The sequence below is a fragment of the Mauremys reevesii genome, linkage group 1 (genome assembly GCF_016161935.1).
Source record: "Mauremys reevesii isolate NIE-2019 linkage group 1, ASM1616193v1, whole genome shotgun sequence".
Lineage (NCBI taxonomy): Eukaryota > Metazoa > Chordata > Testudines > Geoemydidae > Mauremys > Mauremys reevesii.
In genome coordinates this window covers 304,949,769-304,974,945 of record NC_052623.1, presented here as the reverse complement: position 1 = coordinate 304,974,945, position 25,177 = coordinate 304,949,769, and the positions used below count along the sequence as shown (strand labels likewise).

At 43.3% G+C, this 25,177-nt stretch overlaps 1 protein-coding gene across 11 annotated transcripts in view; it reads left to right on the top strand.

Moving 5' to 3' along the window:
• Window positions 1-25,177, top strand: part of TMEM117 (transmembrane protein 117) — a 326,908-nt gene that overhangs the window by 285,298 nt on the left and 16,433 nt on the right. The window contains exons 8-10 of one of the 11 annotated variants that reach the window (XR_005589585.1): window positions 13,990-14,042; window positions 15,190-15,258; window positions 15,430-15,550. The exons of 9 other annotated variants lie outside the window; for them this stretch is intronic. Coding sequence is in view for 1 of the 2 variants with exons in the window: in XM_039505241.1 (XP_039361175.1) it covers window positions 24,950-24,955 (6 nt within the window). In the remaining variant the exon portion in view is untranslated. Of the gene's footprint in view, window positions 1-13,989; window positions 14,043-15,189; window positions 15,259-15,429; window positions 15,551-24,949; window positions 25,003-25,177 lie in introns of those variants that run through there. One more of the 11 variants, XM_039505241.1, reaches the window with a different exon arrangement.

Genomic DNA, 25,177 nt, shown 5'->3' with positions numbered 1-25,177 from the left:
TGCCTGTCCCTGCCTACCTTCCCCCACCTCCAGTTCCCAGTCACACTTCCTTTCTCCCCTCCAGGCTCCGTCTCATCAGTCTCCTTGTCCCATTCTCCTCCTTTCCCTGCTCCAGCTTCCAGCTTTTGTCTGCTCTTCATTTGAATCAAATGGCTTCCTCCTCCGTGCTGCCTGGGTACCAGTAAGGGATTTGGGGGTGGGGGTGGGGCGTGTTGTCATTGCGAGCACAGGAGAGACAGGCTCCTTGCTCTTACTCCTGGTGCCTGGTCCCAACCCCACCATGAGCAGCAATTACAGGAAAATTCCTTCTATACCCCTGTAGTCCTTGGCTGGAGCTTTTTCAGTCATTCTCTAGGGATGGGGCATGCACTGTCTTATCCACATTAGGAGCTGCGAGAGGCTCAAGCATGCTCAGTGAGGAGAGCATCTTTGAAGATTTGTAGCTGACTAACTCTATCAAGTCTCTAGCGAGCATGTGTGAAGTGCAATTTTTCAAAGGCTTATAACTTGGCTGCATTTGGGTGGATTTTCGCAGGGCTGGCAAAAGGCACATTCCTGACACAAAGGCCACCCCCTTGCCAAATTTCAAATCCCTGCTCCAAAGCAAGGGGGGCAATAAAGCTTCTCATTTTTTTTTACATGGACAAAACAATGTATTTATTCCTAGACTCATTCTCAGAAATGGCTGAATTGTTTAGGCTAAAATTTTCCAACAACATTCAACCTGAGGCAGACAGCTGACATGGAAAATTTCAGTCCAAATGGTTAAAGTCTGGCAAAGTTATAAACAACTGAAAGCAGGGTGTTATAAAGGATGTGTCAGGCAACCTTAATAATAGGCAGCAGTACCAGCCCTACTTACATAACTATAATGAAACTCTGTGTACTAGAAGATCTATCTATTTTATGTGGCACCTGTCACAATGGTATCTCAGTATCTTTCTGACGTAGGTTACATAAATTACTCCCCTCCTGCCACTCCACAGCTATTAGAAATTATAATGTCAAAATTCTATTTTTGATATCATGTAAATAGTCTGAGGCATCTCTCTTTTATTGTACTTGAATCCATATTACCCAGGGGGCAAGAAAGGAGGAAATCGCTGTGGTTCTCCTTACAGAATTTTCCTGGCATTTCCAAATCTGGTTGGGAGCCATTAGGGTGGGGAGACTGTGCATTTTGAAAGCTATATGCCTTCATCACTTGCTGAATTTAGGGGATCTTCAGGTATGAGGCTCCCCTCACTGTGAGCTATTCTGGGACAGCCTCTGGCTTCATTTTCCACTTCCACTCCCTGATAGAATGGCTCCTAATAGAGCCATGCTGACAATGTTGAGTATGTTCAATTCTTTTGAAGTGTTTAACACTGGACATGCTCAGAGGCTTAACCCAAGCACTAGGATAGTCACATCCATACAAATGTTCCATAATTTCATTTGCATAGTCATTCCTGTAGCAATAGCTTAATGCTTTTCTTTACACCCTCCTTTTTTAGTTTCCTTAATTCCTCTAAGACCCACCTTTAATGCAGGAATAACAGAGCATATCCATACTAGGACAGATTGAAATTTTTCAAGTGACATTTTTTGTTGTTGTTATTGGGGTTTTGGGGGTCAAAAATAACCTTTTTAAAAATAAAATTTTACTTTGTGAAAAGTTATCAACGTTGTTGGAATTTGTTGGTGGTGTGTGGGGAAAAAATTCAGACTTTTTCTGTTTTTTTCCCGATTTATTAATCAGAAACATAATTGAAAACATCATCAACATGGTTATTGGATTTTTTGTTTGTTTACCAAAAATCTGGCCTTAATTAAATGAAGAAAATTGATAATTATTTCAATGGTGTTTTCAATTTTCTTTAAATTGGAGGAGATGGAGTTGCAAACACATTTTGAAATAAAATGGGTCAGTTGTAATTAACATTGAACTTAAATATAAGTTTACGTTTTTCAGCTTTTTCTGGTCAGTAAATTTGCACAAACTGTCCCAAAGCAAATATATGCATATATTGTGTTTATTCTGTATGGGAGTCTTCATGGGGGATTAGCTGGTGGCACACTAGCATCTGTCAAATCTAATTATTTACAGGATAAATTTCTAGTATTCTCAATAAGATTGTTATCGCTAGCACAGGAAAGTACTGAGAATCTGATTCTGAATTTGGGAGATAGAACAATGTATTCAGATTGTAAAATCATTAGGGAAGAAGCAATTGGTTAAATACTATATAAAATTAAATTTAAGATTAGAACATGGTCCTTTTAGTATATCAAGTCCCAATAAGGTAAAAGAAAGTGCAATTAATTGCTTGTGAAAAATTACACCCATGCAAAACTAGCACTACCTATTTTTACTATCCAGGTAATTCAACTCAGAAGGAGGATCCAAATTGTCCAAAAGTTTAGCTGGAGTGAGAATTCATGATAAACAGTGAAGCCTTTTGACATGGGTTCAAGACCGTGTAGCTTCAAATTGTATAAGTTCCCAGAACAGGAAATATTCCTGCAGGCCTCCTAAATAGTTAGCTAAAAAAACGTAAAAAAAAGAGACCTGAATGAGATTATCTTCGTAATTTGATTCACCATGTGAATCAAGGAGGTTAAGCACACAAGGTGAATCTTATTGGCGCAGATACTAACTGCAAGAAAACTAATTTGAGAAGTTAGAGAGGAGATGCAGAGAAAAAACTGGCAGAAAAAAAATGAACATTTTAAGAGGAGACAATAAGATTCTGCCTGCTGCATAGAACTTTGTTCTGTGTGTCTCTCTGTCTGACCATTTGAAGTCCATATAAATAAGCTATTTTTAAGTCATATTTCTAATTAAATTGTGTTTATGTTGGCCCAGATTGCCAAATGGGAAAGGAAAATTCGGTGAATTTCTTCTAAATTTGTACCCTGGAAGAAGCAAGGGGATCAGCCACCAAGCTCCAGGGATCCACACTGTGTGCCTGGCCTCTTGCACCTCTCCCCCAGTTCACTGTAGAGCCATAGTGAAAAGACTTCTGCTGTGGGAAACAGCCCCAATTTAAAGGGAGGTGCATTGCACTGAAAGGGTGCCACTCAACAGCTAATACAGCTTCAGGGGGCATAAACTTCTGAGTGGCTTCCCTTTGGGGACGATGGGCATCTGCTGTGGCTATGCTCTAGTGTGGAAAGTGTGCTTGAGACAACTGACACCTCTCATTCCCCCCACAAGCCCACACTCTGAGGGTGTGTCTACACTCCAGCTGGGGGGTGTGATTTACATAGGTGTGTCAGTGTTTCCCAAGCTAAAAATAGCAGTAGGGCCATGGCAGCATGGGCAGTGGCTCAGGCTAGTCACCCAAATACATAACCAGAGGGATGGGTGAGATTGTATTTGAGTGGCTAGTCTGTGTAGCCACAGCTACTCTGCTCTTTTTAGTGTGGGTACATCTGCCAGAGCTGGAAATTACACCCTTGGCTGCAGCATAGACATACCCGGAATGTTCCCGTCCCGGGCCTGATCCAAGCCCATTGAAGTCAGTGGAATGATTCCCGTGTGCAAATCACAAAGGGATGATCAGACCCATTATCTATGAATTATTATCAAATTTTGTTTTGTTTCCTCTAATTCAGAGTCATTTAAGGGATACTCAAAACAAACTAAAAGGGCAATACTAAAAATGGAAAAGAAAGAAAGAAAGAAAGATCCCGAACCAGGATCCAGAACTTGAATGCGAGTAACAAACTAATACATTAGTTCCCTTCACACAATGCAGACAAATTATATTTGTAATAACTCAGCGTTTGAACTTTAATTTGCAGAAACTTGTGCAATAATTTTCAGACCAAGTCACAGCAATTGGCCAATGTCTGTCACATCAGTCATGCTGACACAGACCCCTGGCCTTCTATGTTTTAATTCTTAAATAACACATTGCTCTAGTAATAACCTGTAGAAATGGCTCTAAATTGCTTTACCTATTATACTTCTGGACTCCTATTACACGGTATTAATTCTTTAAAACTGCAGTTCTGTTTGTTACAATTTGTATGGTTCTTATTCTTTTGATGCATTCTATGCTTCACAGCTAATGTACAGGTATTCAGCTATGAAAACTGGATTAGCCTCTACAAAAAATGAATTGTGTCTGCAGGAATGTGAAAGCAATTTTTCACTTATTCATTTTAAAACATTGCAGCAAGAGTATTGATCCCCACAGTTCTGAGTGGATTTACATACTTAGCAATAGTGGTGTTTCAGACAACAGCCATCGAGCCCTAGAAGGCAGAGGAGATCTGCTTACATGCTATGTTTTGTGTTGCACCTTTGATGCTTTAGAAGCTTCATTTAAGCAAGTATTTTTGAGTGTTTCTTTATTACACCAAGTTAAGATTGCCCTATATCCTTCAATGTATAATTACAGTATATATTTGAATGAGCATGGCAATTTCAGGACCAGACATTTGTTCTGTGATAGGAGGGTTATAATTGATGCCTTTTTTATCACTGAATGTGAAAAGATAAACGTGGTGCTATATACTGTAAGTCAAAATAAATTATGTAAAATGCATAATTCACATAATGATTGTCCCTTTATAAATGTTCATATTCAGTAACCACATCATTTGGGATAATGCCTCCTCTAGGAATGCCATGAAAGAAAGGCTCATTCATTATCTTGACTTGGTGAATTGCTCTAAAGTGATTCCTCTGATGAGAAAATTGATTTAGCATTTCTTTAAACAATTGAAAATAAACCTTGATTCTTATCTCTTCCCTGCCCAGAAAGACCAAAGTTAGCTATCTACTTCAGATGGCTTGGCCTGGTTAAGACAAGACTCCTCATCAAACACTGTTCCCCCAGCACCACCACCACCAGACAGACACACAGTATAACTTTAAACCATTATCTGTTCTATTGATTGCTCTGGGCTAGATCCTCAGCTGGTGTAATGTGGCTCCACTGACTCAAATTGAGCTCTGGTAGTTGAGGATCTGGCCCTTACAGCAATGCACCAAATGGCACATTGTACATTTTAGGGCATTTCTATGCAGAAATACAAAATTAAAAATGAGCAGAATCAAATCCAGTCCTTCCACTTGCTGAAACTAAGGGGAAGGCTGTGGAGCCTCCCACCTAAGGAAAAAATGCTGCTGGTGGGAAAGATGTACACAAATGCTCTCACTAGTATGGAGGGAGTGCCAACTTTTCCTTCTTTTCTGAGAAGAGGTCATATGGGAAGATGAAGTACAGAACCACTCCTCTAAGAGGACAGCGAGGGTAAGAGAACCTGCCCTGTGTCAAAAGGAATAAAGCTATCAGCAAAGGTTGCAGAGCCTACCCCCTAAATAAATTCTCTGCTTAGGATAGCTGGCAAGCTGCCTTCCTGAAGTGCTATTGCAGTCAGATGGGAAAGGGATTCCTTCCCAGATCAAAGGTAAGGGCTGAGAAGGAAGGTTGCAGGAGGGCACCCCTGTTAGTTTGGATAAGCTACAGCCAAGCATTTGAAATGTGGATCTTTATCTAGACTGAATTTCTGAACCTTTTGAGGTTTGCCCATCACGCCTCGTATGCCATTTCCTAAAATTATAATTCAGCTTTTGCTTTTGAAAAGAGATGGTTGCTATATATAGATTCACATCTGACTGAAAGAATTCTTTAATTCATTCCAGGCTCACCACCAAACTCTGACTCTGTCTTTGAGATTCAAAAAGAAGCATTAAGTACATGCACTCGCTTTTCCCAAGGATTTTGATGAGAACGGTTATGAAATTCAAACCAAATTGTTTTGTTTGTCAAAGCCAGGGTGAGTCAGTGCAATTAGAATTTGGTTCACTGTGTTTTTGACAATTCTTCCCAAGTGATTTTAAACACTGAAAGCCTTTTAGGATGAAGTTCATGTTTTCTGCATGGAGCTGGCAGTGGTAGATATATTGCTCTGGAATAAAAAGCTGAAATTGCATTTCTCTGCTCTCACACGCGGTAAGGGAGCTTTTGCACTGGGGTCAGAGAGAGGGCTGGAGAGGAGATTTATCTTCTCTGGGTTTTTATTCACATTTGAGGCCATATTTTTAGTTTTATGATTTTGTTCATACTTTAAGGTATGTAATTTATGGATGCATTGCATACAGACTGTGCTAGAAGCATTTCCCCAAAGAGAAGGGAGAGTGATCTGTTTGTTTTTATTTTGTAAATAATTTCTGCAACTATTAAGTCACGTACGCTCTTAGTAATAGGAGGTTATTTCATGTCATTGGATTGCTGTGAGTGAGCAATGGAATACTATGGTCTGGGTGGAAGGCACAGTATAATAATCCAAGCGGCATGCTAGTTTTACATCTCCTCTTATTATTAATATTGAAAATAATAAAACTAGTAGATCCTGCATTAATGTAGGGCAGAGGTGGGCAAACTACGGCCCACGGGCCACATCCGGCCCACAGGACCCTACTGCCTAGCCCCTGAGTTCCTGGCCCAGGAGGCTAGCCCTTAGCCCCTCCTCCGCTGTTCCCCCTCTCCCACAACCTCAGCTTGCCCTGCTGCCAGCGCAATGCTCTGGGCGCCAGGGCTGCGAGCTCCTGGGGCAGCACAGCTGCAGAGCCTGGCCTGACCCAGTGCTCTGTGCTGCGCAGTGGTGTGACTGGCTCCAGCCAGGCGGCGCAGCTGCCTGTCCTGGTGCTCTAGGCGGCACGACTGTAGCGCTGCCAGCCACTGGTGCTCCAGGCAGCACGGTAAGGGGCGGGATAGAGGGGTTGGATAGAGGGCAGGGGAGTTCGGGGTGGTGGTTGGGGCAGGGGTGTCGATGGGGGTCAGGGCAGTCAGAGGGCGGGGAATGGGGGTTGAATGGGAGCAGGGGTCACAGAGGGGCAGTCAGGAAGGAGAGAGGGGGTTGGATGGGGTGGCGGGGGGCAGTCAGGGGCAGAGGTTCTGGGGGCGGTCAGGGAACAGGGAGAAGGGGTGGTTGGATGGGGCAGGGGTCCTGGGGGGGCAGTTAGGAAGGAGGGGGGTTTGGATGAGGCAGCAGGAGGTCTGAGGGCTGTCAGGGGACAGGGGGGTTGGATGGGACAGGGAGTGGGAGGGGGGATGGGACAGGAGTCCCGAGGGATGGGGCTCGTCAGGGGGCGAAAAGTGTGATGGGGTCAGATAGGGGGCAGGGGCCGGGCCACGCCTGGCTCTTTGGGGAGGCACAGCCTCCCCTAACTGTCCCTCCATACAATTTTGGAAACCGAATTCAGCCCTCAGGCCAAAAAGTTTGCCCGCCCCAATGTAGGGAGACTATTTTCTTCTTATTCTCGAAATCTCATGGCAAACCCTGGAGTAAATGAAGCACAGTAAAATGAAAAGTGTGTCTTACGACACAGACCTTGCAGGGGTTCTTAGTCAGAAGCTGTACTTTTATTTTATTTTAGCATGCTGATGTCTGGTTTGTTGATTATTTTATAACTAAAGAATGTCTTGTCATATGCGAAAGGATTTTGAATTTATATAGCACCTCTGTTTTAGGCCCTGATCCTGTAATGAGCTCCATGCAGGTAAAACCCTCACTGAAGTTAATGGAACTCTGGGTGCCCAGCCAGATCTCTGTGAAGCCATAGGCTGTAAATTCTTTGGCACAGGAGCTGTACCTCTCCTTGTGTTGATACAGAAGGTATTATTGATTTTTTTTAAACAGTTTCTGGACAAAAATCAGAAGCCACTGAGAAGAATGTGATCTTCCCTCCCTCTGGACAACAGGCATTCTGCTGTTTGCCTTTCATATCTTTTGAGGGAGCCCCCACTAACACCTTCAGGAGAAGAGGTGGTCAGCTCCGCTGCCTTACATCATCTACTAAACTTCAGATTGGCTGGGAATAGTAGGCAGGTTCCTATATATCATGGGCAGCGCGTGAACCGCCGGCTGGGGGAGGCTAGCCCCCAACACCGCCCTTTCTGCCTGAGAACCCCCCCCCTTCCGTAACCACCCCCACTGGAGCCCAAAGCCCTACCACCACCGTGGGTGCCAGCCCCCAACCGAGGCTAGTATCCCAAGCACCGGGAGGGCAGGTGTGCCAGCAGGGCGAGCAGCACAGTCCCAGCCTGCCCAGCCCCAGAGTGCTGGGAGAGTGGACAGCGGGTCCCCAGCCTGAGCCCAGGCCACTGCTCAGGGGGAACCACAGAACAGGAAGCAGGAGGGGACCTGGGGGCAGAGCGTGGGCGGGATCACGCCTGGCTGTTTGGGGAGGCACAGCCTCCCCCAGCCTATGATCACTTAGAGCAATTGTTCTCAAAGCTGGTCCACTGCTTGTTCAAGGAAAGCCCCTGGCAGGCCGGGGTGGTTTGTTTACCTGCTGCGTCCGCAGGTTCATCTGATCGTGTCTCCCACTGGCTGTGGTTCACAGCTCCAGGCCAATAGGGACTGCGGGAAGTGGCGTGGGCTGAGGGATGTGCTGGCCGCCCTTCCCGCAGCCCTCGTTGGCCTGGAGCGGCAAATGACGGCCAGTGGGAGCCGCTATTGCCCGAACCTGCGGACGAGGCAGGTAAACAAACCGGCCCAACCCACCAGGGGCTGTCCCTGAAGAAGTGGCAGACCAGCTTTGAGACTTAGAGTATCTTGTGGGATTTCTACTTCATTGGGCTAAAGTCTTGTGAAACAAGCATGGGAGATTTCAGCTCTGTCAAATCAGAACTGGCCTCTAGCCCAGATTTGGTCTCTGATTTGAATCCTAGCCTACGCCCAGTCCAGAACTGAATACTCCTTCATTCACCCATCTCTAAATTTGAAGCTGATTCCTTGCCTTCCACCAGCAATGAGGATATACATTCTCCTTGCCTCAGATAGTTCTCATCTCTTCTCAACGTACACTACCATTCTGATGACACAGCAAAAGCCTATGGTTATTATTAGAATAGCCACTCATGTATTTTACTGCAAAAATATATTATTGTGAGCAACACTAAAATACACCAATAACTCTTCCCTACTAGCCAACAATAGAAATCTATAAATGTGGACATTTGGGAAGAGAGAGGTGGTGATACATCTTTCAACTCATTTGAAATAAACTGGACACAGAAAGGTTTTAAGAGGGAGAAGAGGCAAAATGACAACTATACAGCTCAAAATAGAGACTAATCTTCTAAAATGGGGACAGATAGCATGAATACTTTTTGAAAGCCCTGAAACACTCCAGTTTTTATATTATCATTGTACAGGGGGCATACTAGTTCATAACAATGTATTTAATTAATTATTTTATCCTTCACATTAGTAACTAGAGTCAGATATTTGGGTCTTTTTTGGTGTTACAATATTCCCAACGCTATTAAGCTCTATCTCTTTTTTTTTCTTTATTTCTAGTGTTACTTATTGATTTCATGTTATTCATAATGGTACAAGATATGTTTCTGTTAGTTCTAAAAATACGTTCAAATACATTACATCCCCTCACAGGCTGCCATGTCAGGAAACCTGTAAATACACATATTGCATGTCATCAGTGAAAGTTCTGCACTCCTAAACATGACACACAAATACTGTTTTACGGATTTGTGCATACATGCATAGATGGATCTCAGCCAAAAATTCAAATGTGGCTGGAAATTTCAGTGGTATTGGGTTCCATGGTTTGGTTTGGGCCTGTATGAATATGATGGTAGTCATTATCCAAAATGTCCAATAAATAAATATGATTCCAGAGTTACTTGAGTTTTTTGCACTAACATTTGTATAAAATCTAAAATTATATTTATGTTAATGTGTCGAGGAAACATTTATACTATGTTTCATGCAGTAAAATAAATCAGATTAAGTAATGTAATTATATGGTGAAGTATTAGAATTCTAGAGAGCACCATTTTTTTTTATAGGTAGAAGCATCTTTTAGAGTTTTTTTGCCACACCATTAATTTATCAAAATGAAAGTGTTATCTATTTCAAACACTAGCTCATTTAAATTAAACTCATAAGCCTTAAAGCTTTAACTTCCAGCAACTAACAGAAGTTACTAGATCACAGGCCCTGATTCTCATGGGAGGCTTCAATCACCCTGATATCTGCTGGGAGAGCAATACAGAGATGCACAGACAATCCAGGAAGTTTTTGGAAAGTGTAGGGGACAATTTCCTGGTGCAAGTGTTGGAAGAACCAACTAGGGGCAGAGCTCTTCTTGACCTGCTGCTTACAAACCAGGAAGAATTAGTAGGGGAAGCAAAAGTGGATGGGAACCTGGGAGGCATAGCTCAGTGAGATAGGAGGGATAGCTCAGTGGTTTGAGCATTAGCCTGCTAAACCCAGGGTTGTGAGTTCAATCCCTGAGGGGCTATTTAGGGATGTGGTGCAAAAAATCTGTCTGGGGATTGGTCCTGCTTTGAGCAGGGGGTTGGACTAGATGACCTCCTAAGGTCCCTTCCAACCCTGATATTCTATGAGGCAGTGACCATGAGATAGTTGAGTTCAGGATCCTGACACAAGGAAGAAAGGAGAGCAGCAGAATACAGACCCTGGACTTCAGAGAAGCAGACTTTGATTCCCTCAGGGAACTGATGGGCATGATCCCCAGGGAGGCTAATATGAGGGGGGAAGGAATCCAAGAGAGCTGGTTGTATTTTAAAGAAGCCTTATTGAGGGCTCAGGAACAAACCATTCCGAGGTGCAAAAAGCATAGCAAATATGGCAGGCGACCAGCTTGTCTTAACAGAGAAATCTTCGGTGAGCTTAAATACAAAAAGGAAGCTTAAAAAAGTGGAAATTTAGACAGATGATTAGGGAAGAGTATAAAAATATTGCTCGAGCATGCAGGGGTGTAATCAGGAAGTCCAAAGTACAATTGGAGTTGCAGCTAGCCAGGGATGTGAAGGGTAACAAGAAGGGTTTCTACAGGTATGTTAGCAACAAGAAGGTCAGGGAAAGTGTGGGACCCTTACTGAATCGGGGAGGCAACCTAGTGACAGATGGTATGGAAGAAGCTGAAGTACTTAGTGCTTTTTTTGCCTCAGTCTTCACAGACAGGGTCATCTCCCAGACTGCTGCACTGGACAGCACAGTATGGGGAAGAGGTGAACAGCCCTCAGTAGTGAAAGAACTACTTAAGGACTATTTAGAAAAGCTGGACATGCACAAGTCCATGGGTCCAGATCTAATGCATCCGAGGGTGCTGAGGGCGTTGGCTGATATGATTGCAGAGCCATTGGCCATTATTTTTGAAAACTCGTGGTGATCGGGGGAGGTCCTGGATGATTGGGAAAAGGCAAATATAGTGCCCATCCGGGAAACTACAGACCGGTCAGTCTCACCTCACTCCCTGGAAAAATCATGGAGCAGGTCCTCAAGGAATCCATTTTGAAGCACTTGGAGTAGAGGAAGTTGATCAGGAACAGTAAACATGGATTCACCAAGGGCAAGTCATGCCTGACCAACTTGATTGCCTTTTATGATGAGATAACTGGCTCTGTGGATATGGGGAAAGCAGTGGACATGATATATCTTGACTTTAGCAAAGCTTTTGATACAGTCTCCCGCAGTATTGTTGCCAGCAAGTTAAAAAAGTATGAATTGGTTGAATGGACTATAAGGTGGATAGAAAGCTGGCTACATCGTCGAGTTCAATGGGTAGTGAGCAGTGGTTTGATGTCTAGTTGGCAGCCGGTATCAAGCAGTGTGCTCCAGGGCTCTGTCCTGGGGCCAGGTTTTGTTAAACATCTTCATTAATGATCTGGATGATTGGATAGATTGCACCCTCAGCAAGTTCGCAGATGACATTAAGCTGTGGGGAGAGGTAGATACACTGGAGGGTAGGGATAGGATCCAGAGTGACCTAGACAAATTGGCGGATTGGGCTAAAAGAAATCCGGTGAGGTTCAACAAGGACAAATGCCGAGTCCTGCACTTAGGACGGAAGAATCCCATGCACTCCTACAGACTAGGAACCGAGTGGCTAGGAAGCAGTTCTGCAGAAAAGGACCTAGGGGTTACAGTGGATGAGAAGCTGGATATGAGTCAACAGTGTGCCCTTGTTGCCAAGAGGGCAAATGGTATAGTGGGCTGCATTAGTAGGACCATTGCCTGCAGATCAAGGGAAATGATTATTCCCCTCTATTCGGCACTGGTGAGGCCACATCTGGAGTATTGTGCCCAGTTTTGGGCCTCCCACTACAGAAAGGATGTGGACAAATTGGAGAGAGTCCAGTGGAGGGCAATGAAAATGATTAGGGGGCTGGGGCACATGACTTACGAGTAGAGGCTGAGGGAACTGGGTTTATTTAGTCTGCAGAAGAGAAGAGTGAGGGGGGATTTGATAGCAGCCTTCAACTACCTAAGGGGGCGGGGGTTCCAAAGAGGGTGAAGCTAGGCTGTTTCTCAGTGGTGGCAGATTCTCCTCCAGCTAGCCCTTTTCCCATTCAGTCCTTCCACTTCCTGCTGTCTTTCCTGCTTTGAGAAGGAGGCAGCATATATGCTGGCCCCTCTCCCCCAGAGCTCAACCTCAATTTCTTGGGTGAGAGGGGAGCCTTACCTTGCCCACTCTGCAAGGCTCCTGATCCCGGGCCCTTCAGAACCAGTGCCAAGAGTTTCTCCCAAACACCATTTATCGCTCTCTACCCATATCTTCTCCACCAAATCTCCTTGGGGTCTTTCTGTAGGGCAGACCTTTCCATGTCTTAAAAGGTCATGCCATGTGACATGGCTGGGCTGACCCCTACACACCCCTACCCCTAAGGAGGCAGATCCCATCATCACATTTCATTTATTAGCAATGTCTGGGTTCCCTATTATCCAAAGGTTGCCAATAAGGTAAAGGCAGGTTGGTGGAGCTGCAGCCAGAGATGGAAGCGCTGGAGTATGTCTAGCCCGGGCCTCTCATGCCAGGGCAGGGCACAGCCATAAAGTGCAGGGAAAGGTACTGTGCAGCCTGCATGCTCCTGCTCTCCATGGAAAGCCCCAGCATCTGGGCTGCAGCCCCACTCCCTGCTGCTGCCCAGCCCACAGCCTCCCCCCTCAACCTCCCTCTGACGCTCCCCAGGGATACCCAGGGTTGTGAGGCACCTCGCTACCGCTTGCCCTTAGCATGAGGAAGTTTTGCCTCTGCCTGCTGTGTCAGCTCTCTGAGTCCTCTGGCAACAAAAGCACTGCCTTCCCGGCCTTCCCGGGCCTCAATCTCTCTGTGTAGGTAGCAATAGACACATACCAACCCCTGAGTCCTCCGAGTGTCCCTCAGGAGTGCTCAGCCCCTGTGCCACTGGCTGCCCACAGAACTCTTCGATCTGCTATTCCCAAAGTAACAGTACCCACCAGCTTGCAAAATTCACCTCCGGACCCACTCTGCTTAACATACTGCACTTAGCATTTGGCGTCAAGAGGTACTTGGGTCACACTCCCCTCCAGCAGAGCCTCTCCCATTGGAGGGTATGTGAGCGCCCCACTCCCTTGCTGGCAGTGGGTCCCTGTCTGTAGGTCAGTTTGTGGGGCAGCAATCGGAGAAGGCATGTCCCAGCTCGTCCTGCCTGCAGCGGGGTCTTTCTTTCAAAAAAAGTTCTGAATAAGTGGTATATAGCCGAATTCCATAAACATCATAGTCAATGGGACAGGATTGGTTCCCAGCAAAATTTTGCTATTAACTGAAAGTTGTTAATATTGGGGTTGCTGAGAACCAGCATCCACTGTTTTGTATTTAATAGTGCCAAAATGATGCTAGGTGCTTTACAAACAGGAAGGTTCCATCCTACAAACACTTATGTGTATAGTTAACTTTAAGCATGCATGTAATTTCACCGCAGCCAGTGGAAGTACTCACGTGCATAAAGTAAAGCATGTATATAATTGTTTACAGGGTCAAGGCCTAAGAAAACCAGGCCCCTTCCCTAAAGAACTCATTATCTAAATAGATATCTTGTTGGCAAAGGAAAGGATGCAACAAACTGGAAGAGATTGAGTTGTGCCTCAGTTCTCCATGCCTAATAGTGCACTGTAAAAGTGTATAATAATCATCATCTGTAACTTCTCTTTTATGTTTGAGTTTGGGAATAAAACACTTTTTCTGTATTTCAGCTGTTCACAGCTGCCACCATTAGGAGCATTGAATCCTGCAACATCTCACTGAGGTTAGGAGACATAAATAACATAGCATGCATGCCCAGCTGACTATCTTCCAACTTTCAGTTTCTTATTTCAGAACCAGATTTCTTCAAGCAAGGCAAAGCCATTACTCCTTATTAAGAATATACATACAGTATAATTCCGGTTATCTGAATTCCCTTTATCCAAAAATCCTACTTATCCAAATCCATGGTGTCCCCCTCATGTAGTCCTACGTTAGTTAATAGCATTTCAGTTTACCCAAATGCCCAGTTAAGTTTTGGATGTCCCCTAGGCCATTCAGATAAACAGGATTGTAGTGTGTGTGTGTGTTTACATCATATGCTGAGATTGAAAAAATAAGCTATTTAAGAGGTATCCAAGTACGAAAAATCTGAAAAATTCTCAGTATCTGAACAATACTTTCCCCCCGCACACTGCATTATACCAAACAGATTTTCCTGAAATTAAGTAACAATTGTTCTAGGCTGAAACTAAACAATACAAATTAATTTTTTGACTGAAATAGGAATTTAAGGTGGAAATGCCTTATCAGTCTTAACTACAGTATTTCCATTGTTCCATTCCATTCTAGATCTTCCTTTGAGGATCTGAGGGCCGGGGGATGTACCTTTATTTAGCTTGGGAAATTAGATGCCAGTCAGAGGAAATCAAAATAGTTTTGTCCTCAAGCTTGATCTCCTTTTTGCAGCATGCACTCCTTTCCTGGTGCTCTCAGCACTGAAGCATGTCAGTTTAATGAGGCAGCCTTTGGAAACTGGAAACCAGAGGTGCCCACTTTGGTGTCTGAGGGCCCAGTGTGAATCCCTCGGGTCTTAAGTGCACCCGTGACTGTCCTCTCCCTGTAACTGCAGGGTGAAATCAAAATGGATCAACAGCAGGACTTGGTTGCTGTTGAATTCAAAGAAGAAACTATTTTTAGTCATGCATTATGAGCGATACTAATATGAGTATGGCTGTGTGCATTTATTTTTAAAATTACACAAATGTATATGATTGCAATCTAGTTATGGCATTCAGGGGCCAGTTGTGAATGAGACCTTAGATATTTCAAAGCATGGGCACCACTATAGCAAACACTAAGACTGATCAAGTAAAATCTACATTATTATCAGTTGAGAAGTTAAAGCATGCAGCATATGTCATCTGCAGTGATTAATCTTTGATGTGGGAGCAGATATCCTAGAGTGAAGACTGGAAGCTGTGGAGAGGAAATACAAGGTACATGAAGGCTTGATGTCAGATATAAATTCTTTACTGTTGTGTTAGAAATAGATTTCATATTTGTGCAGATTGTAAGTTGGAGCTGCTAATCACCTCCCCTCATTAGTGGGGATAGTTTCTGTTGGATATCATGGTCTTTCTGCAAAAAATGTTGTCTGAATATTACAGAAGCTGAACTGAGTTTAGATTACCAATGAAGAACAATTATACCCATGCTGGGACTGCACTGGTGACTGTTTAAGATGCTTCTTATGCAGTGTTGTTGTATCTGCCTAGGTCCCAGGATATTAGCGAAACAAGGTGGGTTGGTCTAATAAATGATATTATCTTATCTACCTTGTCTCTGGATAGTTACTGCTGGTTTCAGGGTACCTGCACCTTTGACCCTCTCCTTACTTACTCAAGGAATCCCCTCTTAGGTCTCTTCACCTCTCTCTGGGCAGGGACCCACATTTCTCTCCCTCTTCACCAGGGATTTAGGCTTGCAACCCCCTTTCACTTCACTGTGTTTATCACAGCAGGTCTGACTAAAGTCCAGCCCCTGCACTTTACTTTCCTCCCCAAGGGCTATGATCAGTGTCAATTACCAGTAACCAAAGAGTTCTCTTAAAGCACAGCACATTTATTTAGGGACAAAAGCAGACAGAGAACACATAAAATAATAAAAACGTATACATGCATACTGAACATACCAACAGTCACCCATCTTCCCCATGGGGGGGTCTGGTAGATCAAAGTCTTTCCCAACCTTTCAGCAGGACTGGGTCCCTTGTTGGACATGTCCATTTGCTGAATCAAAAGGAAGGCCCCTGTGTCACTTCAAGATGGCCTTTTATACCCCAATTCTTTCTTTTTTTGTCTGCATTTGCTGAAACCCTGAACCATTATAGGCAAGCCACCCCGGGGCGGGACACTTCTCTGGAGCTGTTTACAGGGACTATTTTTCATTCCTGGAGGGGCTGCAATAATCTTTCCCCATGAAGCAGAATATAATCCCTAGCCCACAATGATACATTAATGCAGTAGTCCCCAAAGATACCACATATGGTTGCAATATCGGTCCCAGTCCCCATTTGGGGGAAAGAGACCATCAGAAAAGGACTGGTTTGAAGAAAATGAAGCGGAACTATTACCTCTCATCAACATTAAGAACACAGCCTATCAGGAACACAACAAGGGAGCACCAAAGTGAGACTTCAATGTGCAAAATCCAAGGTACAGCGAGGAAGTAGACATTGTGCAAATCATTACTGGATCAAGCTCTGTGAAGAGATACAGACAGCCTCAGACACAGGAAACCTCAAAGTCATGTATGACGGCCTGAAGAAAGCTCTAGGTCCCACTCTCAACAAAGTTTCCCCTCTCAAATCACACAGCAGTGAAATCATTACGGATAAAAGCAAGCAGTTGTCTTGATAGGCTGAACACTATTCAGAGCTATACGCACAAGAAACATCACCAGCAAATCACTGGACCAAATACCTACTCTACACGTCATGCCAGAGCCAGATGTGGAGCCCACTGTAAAAGAGCTAAGCAAGGCTATTGATTTGCTATCAAGTGGCAAGGCTCCTGGAAAAGATGGCATCCCAGCAGAAATCATCAAGTACGGGAAAGACAGCCTTTTACCATATCTTCATCAGCTGCTACTTAAATGCTGGAAAGAGGGTGAGGTATCACAAGAGATGCACGATACAAATATCATCACTTTGTATAAAAATAAAGGCGAAAAGGGCAATTACAAGACAGGGGTATCTCGTTACTAAGTCTAGCAGGAAAAGCTTTTGCAAAAGTCATCTTACTGTGCCTACAACAGCTGGCGAATCGTGTCTACCCTGAATCACAGTGCGGTTCAGGGCTGGAAGATTGACTATAGACATGATATTTTCTCTGCGTCAACTCTAAGAAAAGTGCAGAGAGCAAAACTGACCATTGTACATCACCTTTGTGGACCTAACCAAACCATTCGACACAGTCAGCAGAGCAGGTCTATTTGCAATGCTAGAAAAGATAGGGTGCCTACCAACCCTGTTAAAACTGGACAGTTCATTCCACAACAACATGAGATCAACTGTCCAGTTTGACAGGTCCACTTCAGACAGCTTTGAGATGAAAAGCAGAGTGAAGCAAGGATGTGTTCTTGCCTGTACACTCTTTGGAATCTTCTTCTCGGTACTCTTGAACTGTGCATTTTAGGACATGAAAGATGGAGTTTATTTCCACACAAGATCAGATGGAAACTCTTCAACCTGTCCTGACCTAAGTCAAAGACCAAAGTCAAAAAGGTGCTACTCAGGGAACTTCTATTCACTGATGATGCTGCCCTCATAGCCCACAATGAAGATCTACTACAAGAACTCATGTCCCACCTTTCAAGTGCCTGTCAGGCATTTGCTCTCACCATCAGTATCAAGAAAACGGTTGTATTAGGACTGGGGGTTCCACAAGATCCTTCAATTACTTTAAATGCAAACCATCTAGAAGTAGTCCAACAGTTCTGCTATTTAGGTTCTACAGTGACCACCAACCTCTCACTGGATGAAGAACTAAATGTTCACATTGGAAAGGCTGCCACCACCTTTAGCAGACTAATTAAAAGAGCATGGAACAACTCAAAGTTGTTAGGTCCATCAAGACCTAAATGCTAGTGTACCAAGCTTGCATCCTCAGCACTCTCACGTATGGTGGGGAAACCTGGACAACTTATGCTCCTCAGGAGAAATGTTTACGCCACATACTTATCACCAAATGGCAAGATAAAGTCACCAAAGGTGACAGCCCTGCTCAAGCAAAGATGACTGCGTTGCCTGGGCCATCTGAGTAGATTGGAAGATGGATGTGTACCTGAGGACATGCTATACAGGGAGCTTTCAGAGGGAACAAGAACAACAGGACACCCCAAGCTTCACTATAAAGACAAATGATCAAAACCCATGACAGAAGCTGGCTTCTATAGTTTGAGGAGAAAAGAGCCCATAGGAAGCAAGCAGCTCCCAACCAAGATACATACATTTGCAATAACTGCCAAAGATCATGCAAATCTCAGATTGAACTATTCAGTCACATGAGACATTGCAAACCATCTACATCATAGGCTGCAATTCCCATCGTCTCTCACAGACAAAAGGATGCCAATGTAGCCTCTCTCTCTCACTATCACTTTCTCTCTTTTTTCTCAATGATCGGGTAGTTGATATTTAGAAATAGTTTTCTAGTGTGGACAGTCTGCATTAATATATTGTGGCTGTTCTGGCAGAAATCAGTTACAGGAGGAATCACAAAATTCCTATATGTAGTATCAGCTCCAAGGTGGTTGGGAGTTTCTACATTAGTGCTAGTCCATCTTGTAAAATGCGGGATTAGAAAATCCTGACAACTTTTACATCAGGACATTTTAGAATTACAAATCTTTATAATCCAAGTGTATATATCTCTCCTGGCCGTGGAGAAGGTTGGTATTGCATGGGTGCAGCCATAATTGACACCAGCTCGCAACAGTCCAAGGATTGCCAAATGGGGATATCATTATTTATCAAAGGTGGGTATGGATAGGTGCCAAACTAACTTCTAAGAAGTGCTCCTTTGGTAGACCAAATGTATATAATGCCTAGGATCAAATACATGGAACGAGTAACCGTATAAGAGAAAAAATGTGTGGGATCTATGCATGCTTTTGAAGAAAAAAATGACAATGTTAGGTGAATGTATTAGTGTGCTTCACTGAGTGTGTTTCTTAAGTAAGCATTGTAGGATCAGACTCATAGAGGTCATTGGAGAGTTCAGACATATTTAATAAAATATGGGATGTGGGATGTGTATAGTAAACAGTTGCAGCCTGTCATAAATATAAAGGGAAGGGTAACAACCTTTATGTATGCAGTAACATAAAATCCCTCCTGGCCAGAGGTACAGAATCACTTTACCTGTAAGGGGTTAAGAAGCTCAAATAACCTGGTTGGCACCTGACCAAAAGGACCAATAAGGAAAGAAGATACTTTGAAATCTGGGGCAGGGGAGGTTTTGTTTGTGCTCTCTTTGTTTGTTCCCTCTCTGGAGAGAAAGAGAGACTAAGCAGGTAAACCATCTCCTAAAAAGATACCTGAAATGATACATTTAAAATTACAAAAATTGTAAGTAAAGGCAAGGAAATGCGTTAGAGTATCTTTTGTTTTAGCTTGTGAATTTTTCCTATGCTAAGAGGGAGATTTATTCCTGTTTTTTTAACTTTGTCAGCAGGATAAGCAGCAGGAGACAACTCTCCTGCCAACAAAATGAAACTACCTCCAATGACGAGGGGTGTCAGCTTTGTCGGTGGGAAAGCATCCCCCCGTCCCGACAAAGTGCTGTGTAGACATAACTTTAGTTCCCATCATCACAGAGCTGGTTTTTTATTTTTTCTCTATTGTTATTTATACAGTGCAGAAAATGTGTCAGGCACTTTACAAAACAACATCAAAAGATGTGATCCCTCACCAGACGGCTTGACAAAGTAAATTTAGATTTGTCTCAGTGAGTGAGAGTTAAAGGCAGTAGGAGAAATGGGGTGAGGAAGGGGTGAGGAAGGACAAGGATTATGGAAATGAGATCACATGGTTTCTCAGTTTTAATATGTGTGAGGTCTTGAAGGTTACATGTGTGTTTCTTCATGTGGATCCAAATGTATGTAACATATTTCTTTGTCATGTGAAATACTAGCCCAGAGAGATAAACTAGGCAAGAGATACTGTGAGCTGAGAACACATGCACACAAACAAAACAGTTATATTTTGTTTTACACTTATACACAATATGGTATCTAGCATCACAGTAAGCACCGAGCGCCATATCCAACTGAACCCATTTAAGTCAATATCACAACACATGCCTTAGCTAATTAGATGTGCTTAAAATGGGCTAGTGGATAGAGCAGTGGGTATGACTCAGGAGAGCTGGGGGTCTACTCCCAGCTCTCTCACTGGCCTGTTAGTGGATAGACCACTGGGCCATGACTTGGGAGATCTGGATTCTATTCCCAGCTCTGCTGCTGGCCTGCTGGGTGACCTTAGGCAAGTTGCTTTCCCTCCCTGTACCTCAGATTCCTTATCTGTAAAATGATGCTAATGGTACTGACCTCCTTTGCAAAGCCTTTGTGATGTGTGGATGAAAAATGCAACGTAAGAGCTAGGTATTATTAAAATCCAAAGGCCCAGATGTTTCTCTGTATTAGGGCCTCCTTGCTTTGTATTACAAGTGCAGAGTGGCTTTGAACATGGTACAGCAGCAGTGCTCAAGTCATGCCACAATGCTGCTCTGGCACCTGTTTGGTGAGCTGGAACAGTGTTCTGGTACTTTCCATAATTGCAAAGTAACCCAATGATTATTCATGCTAAAAATATTGGATTTTTAAAAAAACTTTTTATTAAGGCAAAGTTACTATTTCCAGAAGAGCCCTTTTTCAAAAACCCTGCATCACAACTCTGCTAATTCTAGCCACTTCCCAGCATCTGTTTATCAAGAGACAATCCCAAGTCTATTAGTCTACTTCAGGGGTCGGCAACCTTCAGCATGTGGCCCATCAGGGTAATCTGCTGGCGGGCCACAAGACATTTTGTTTACATTGACTGTAAATAAATAATAATAATAGGAGATATACCAATCTCCTAGAACTGGAAGGGACCTTGAAAGGTCATTGAGTCCAGCCCCCTGCCTACACTAGCAGGACCAATTTTTTTTTTTTTTGCCCCAGATCCCTAAGTGGCCCCCTCAAGAATTGAACTCACAACTCTGGGTTTAGCAGGCCAGTGCTCAACCCACTGAGCTATCCCTCCCCCCTGCAGGCTGTCTGCAGGCACAGACCATCTGCAGACTGTCTGCAGGCACCGCCTCCTGCAGTTCCCAGTGACCGTGGTTCGCCACTCCTGGCCAATGGGAGCTGTGGGAATCTGTTAGAAGACTGTTGCAGCAAAACATATGTCTTGCAAATTCTTAGCATGTATAGGGTACAGCTTTCTGATTCAGAAAGTTGAGGAAACAACTGGGGGGGTGTCACGCATTTTGGATCTGGTGTTGACCAACAGCAATCAATTAGTTGAGAACATGAAGCTGGTCAGAAACTTGGCAGGAAGTGTTCATGATCTGATAGAATTCAAGATCCTATGGAAAGGAGGACATGAGAACAGAAAAAGAAGGACACTGGACTTCAGAAAGGTGGATTTCAACCAACTCAGAAATAGTAGGCAAGGTCCGACGGAAAGACCAATTAGAAAGAAAAGGAATCAATGAGGGCCTTCAGTTCTTAAAAGATATAATACTAGATGCTCAGCATCAAGCTATTTGATGCAGAGGAAAGATAAGAAGAGCCACAGGAGGCCACTGTGGCTGCACAAGGATCTTTGTACCTATCTAAAAACCAGAAAGAATACATACAGGAAATGGAAGGAGGGACATGACACCAAGGAAGTATACATGGGAAGAGTGTGAGCCTGAAAGGATAAAATCAGGAAAGCCAAGGCAAAGCATGAGTTACAGCTAGCAAGAAACATTAGGGCAACAGGAAGGGGTTCTTCAGATATGTCGGACAAAAAAGAAAGATCAAGGATAGTGTGGATCCACTACTTATTGGAAAAAGTGAGCTGATAACAGAAGATGATAGAAAGGCAGAGCTGCTCAATGCCTACTTTGCTTCAGTCTTCTCACAAAAAAATAATGTGACAGGACTACTAGTGAAGTTACCATAGACAATAAAGGGGAAGGGATGCAGATCAGGATAAGTAAAGAACACATAAGAGATCTTCTGACCAATTTGAATGAATTCAAATCAGGGGGCCGAGAATGCTGTTCACTCGAGGATACTGAAGGAATTAGCTGAAGAAATCTTGGAGCCACTGGCAATAATATTTACAAACTCATGGATGACAGGAGAGGTCCTAGAAGATAGGAGAAGGCCTAACGCAATGCCCATCTTTAAAATGGGGAAAAAGGAGAACTGGAGAACTATAGACCAGTCAGCCTGACTTTGATACCTGGGATGCTACTAGAGAAATATATAAAACATTCAATTTGTGAATATTTGATGGATGAAGGGGTAATCACCAATAGACAGTATGGATTTACCAAGAACAAATCATGCCAAACCAGCTTGATTTCCTTCTTTGACAGGGTAACTGATTTAGTAGATAAGGGGAATGCATTGGACATAACATACTTGGACTTCAGCTAGGCTTTTGACACAGTCCAACATGACATTCTGATAAGTAAGTTGGAGAAATGTGGCCTCAACAGAATACATAATTGGTTAAACAACTGCAAACAAAGAGTAACTATTAATGGAATGATGCCAGATTGGAGGGAGGTCTCAAGTGGGGTTCCACAGGGATCTGTTCTGGGTCAGGTGTTGTTTAACATCTTTATTAATTACCTGGGTGTAGGTATTGAGCACATACTGCTCAAGTTTGCAGATGACACAAAGCTGGGGGAGGCAGGGGAGGTTGCCAATACTTTGGATAATAGCGCTAAAATTCAGAGGGATCTTGATAAGTTAGAGAACTGGGCTATAGACAACAAAATGAAATTCAACAAAGACAAAGGTTAGGTGCTATGCTTAGGGAAGAAAAAACAAATGCACAAATACAGACTGGGAGGAAATCTGGCTTGGTAGCAGCATTGCTGAAAAAGATCTGGGAGTTGTGGTGGATCACAGCCTCAACATGAGTCAACAATTGCAAAAAAAGCAAATGCAGTTTTAGGTTGCATTAACAGAGGCATAGCATACAAGTCCCAGGAGGTGATAGTACTGCTCTACTCAGTGTTGGTTAGGCCTCAGCTGAAGTACTGTGTCCAATTTTGGTCACCAGTGTATAGAAAGCATGTAGAGAAACTGGAAAGGTTCCAGAGATGAGCAGCAAAGATGATCAAAGGGATAGAATGCAAGCCATACGAGGAAAGGCTGAAGGAACTGGGTATATTTAGTTTGGAAAAGAGAAGATTAAGGGGAGATATGACAGCAGTCTTCAGATACTTGAAAGGCTGCCATAAAGAAGATGGAGAAAAGTTGGTCGCTTTTACCACTGAGGGCAGGACAAGAGGCAATGAGTTCAAACTACAGCATAGCAGGTTTAGATTAAATCTCAGGAAAAACTTCCTAACTGTGAGAACTGTAGGACAATGGAACAGACTGCCGCGGGAGGTTGTGGAAGCTTCTTCACTGGAGGTTTTCAAAAGGAGGCTGGATAGCCATCTATCTTGGATGGTTTAGATGCAACAAATCCTGCATCTTGGAGAAGGTTAGACTACATGACCCTTGTGGTCCCTTCTAACCCTATGATTCTACACGGTACACCACAATAATTCTTAATGATTAAATTAGTGAAGTAAAGCTGGTTTATTTTTCAAAGATGACTTGCTGTTGATAATGTTTTTCTTTTTCATTGCCTCATCTGGTTATTAAATTTCCTGTCTTAGAAGACTGGAGAAAATTGAAATGATTATTCAAGTTGGATGAATATATAGGGAGAATGTCCATGTGAAGCAAACATCCTGTACACTATTAGATTTCAGAGTCCTTTATTTTATTTTTAGTCGTTCAGATACCTGTTTTACCATCTTGTGTGACATATGTCCAGGTGCATACATGGGAACAGATCCAATCCTATTTTATCAGCAGAGCTTCAGCAGTCTGCATCTCACAATGTAACCACTCAGGCAGCAATTATACTGTTGTCTATCAGCAGTCCTAGAGTTTTCAGGTTCTAACCTTAAAGGGACATGCCATTATACCCTAGTTCAAATTGCCAGAGGTGGATATATGTAATTAAGCAGGAAAATTCCTCCAAACTAAGCAGTATCTCACAGAGTATCTCACACCAGTTGGATTGGGACGTGCAGCCACGACCATAATATACAAATAATTAATAAGAACCTCCACATTGCATACACTATTTTGTCTGCCACATGAAATAAGTAAATAGGTCCATCAAACAATTACAACCCATATTTGATGGGAACCAAAACCTGAAAGAAAGAAATCTTTTCTGAACCTCCTCTTCTGGCCAAACAACCCCTCTACCTTGCCAAGCTCATCATCAGAAGTAAGCTCATCATATACCAGGATACCCTAAACTGAAAGTGATACCAGACCCCACTAGAACAAAAGATGCAAAATCTACAGACATATCTCCACTGCTAGACACAATATACCTTTCAAGATTCATAGGTCCTATACATGCTTATCACAACATGTGGTGTACCTCATCTGGTGCATCAAATGCCCCAATAACAACTATGTAGGTGAAATGAGACAATCACCGTGCTCTCAAATGAACTCACACAGAAAAATGATTAAAGTCAAAAACACCATATCACCTGTGGGTAAGCACTTTTCACAAAGCGATCACTCCAAATCTGATCTTTCAATATTTATCCTCAAGGGAAACCTACACATCTTCAAAAGCTGAGCCTAGACACTTAAATTCTTCACTCTACTAGCCACCAAAAACCATGGACTTCAGGGAAACTGGCTCATTACAACAATTTGTCACACAACATAGTGCCTGCCATCTATTAATTGCCCACTTCAAAACCTTTATGCATGATAATCTAACACCCAATTGCCCACTTCATTTCAAATGGCTACCTCGAATATGTGTTACCCCTTCTCTTGACAGTCTCTCCCAATTTGTATTTATCTCAGACACTCTGCTTCCTTCCCCAGACCTGAAGAAGAGCTCTGTGTAGCTCGAAAGCTTGTGCCTTCCATCAACAGAGGTTGGTCCAGTAAAAAATATTACCTCACCCATCTTGTCTCTTTCATATCCTGGGACCAACATGACTATAACAACACTGCAAACAAGTAAATAGGAGGAAGTATTTGAACTCACTAGGACAGATTTTGTTGAGGACTGTTGATAAATTGCACATCAATTGCTTGAGCACATTTTAG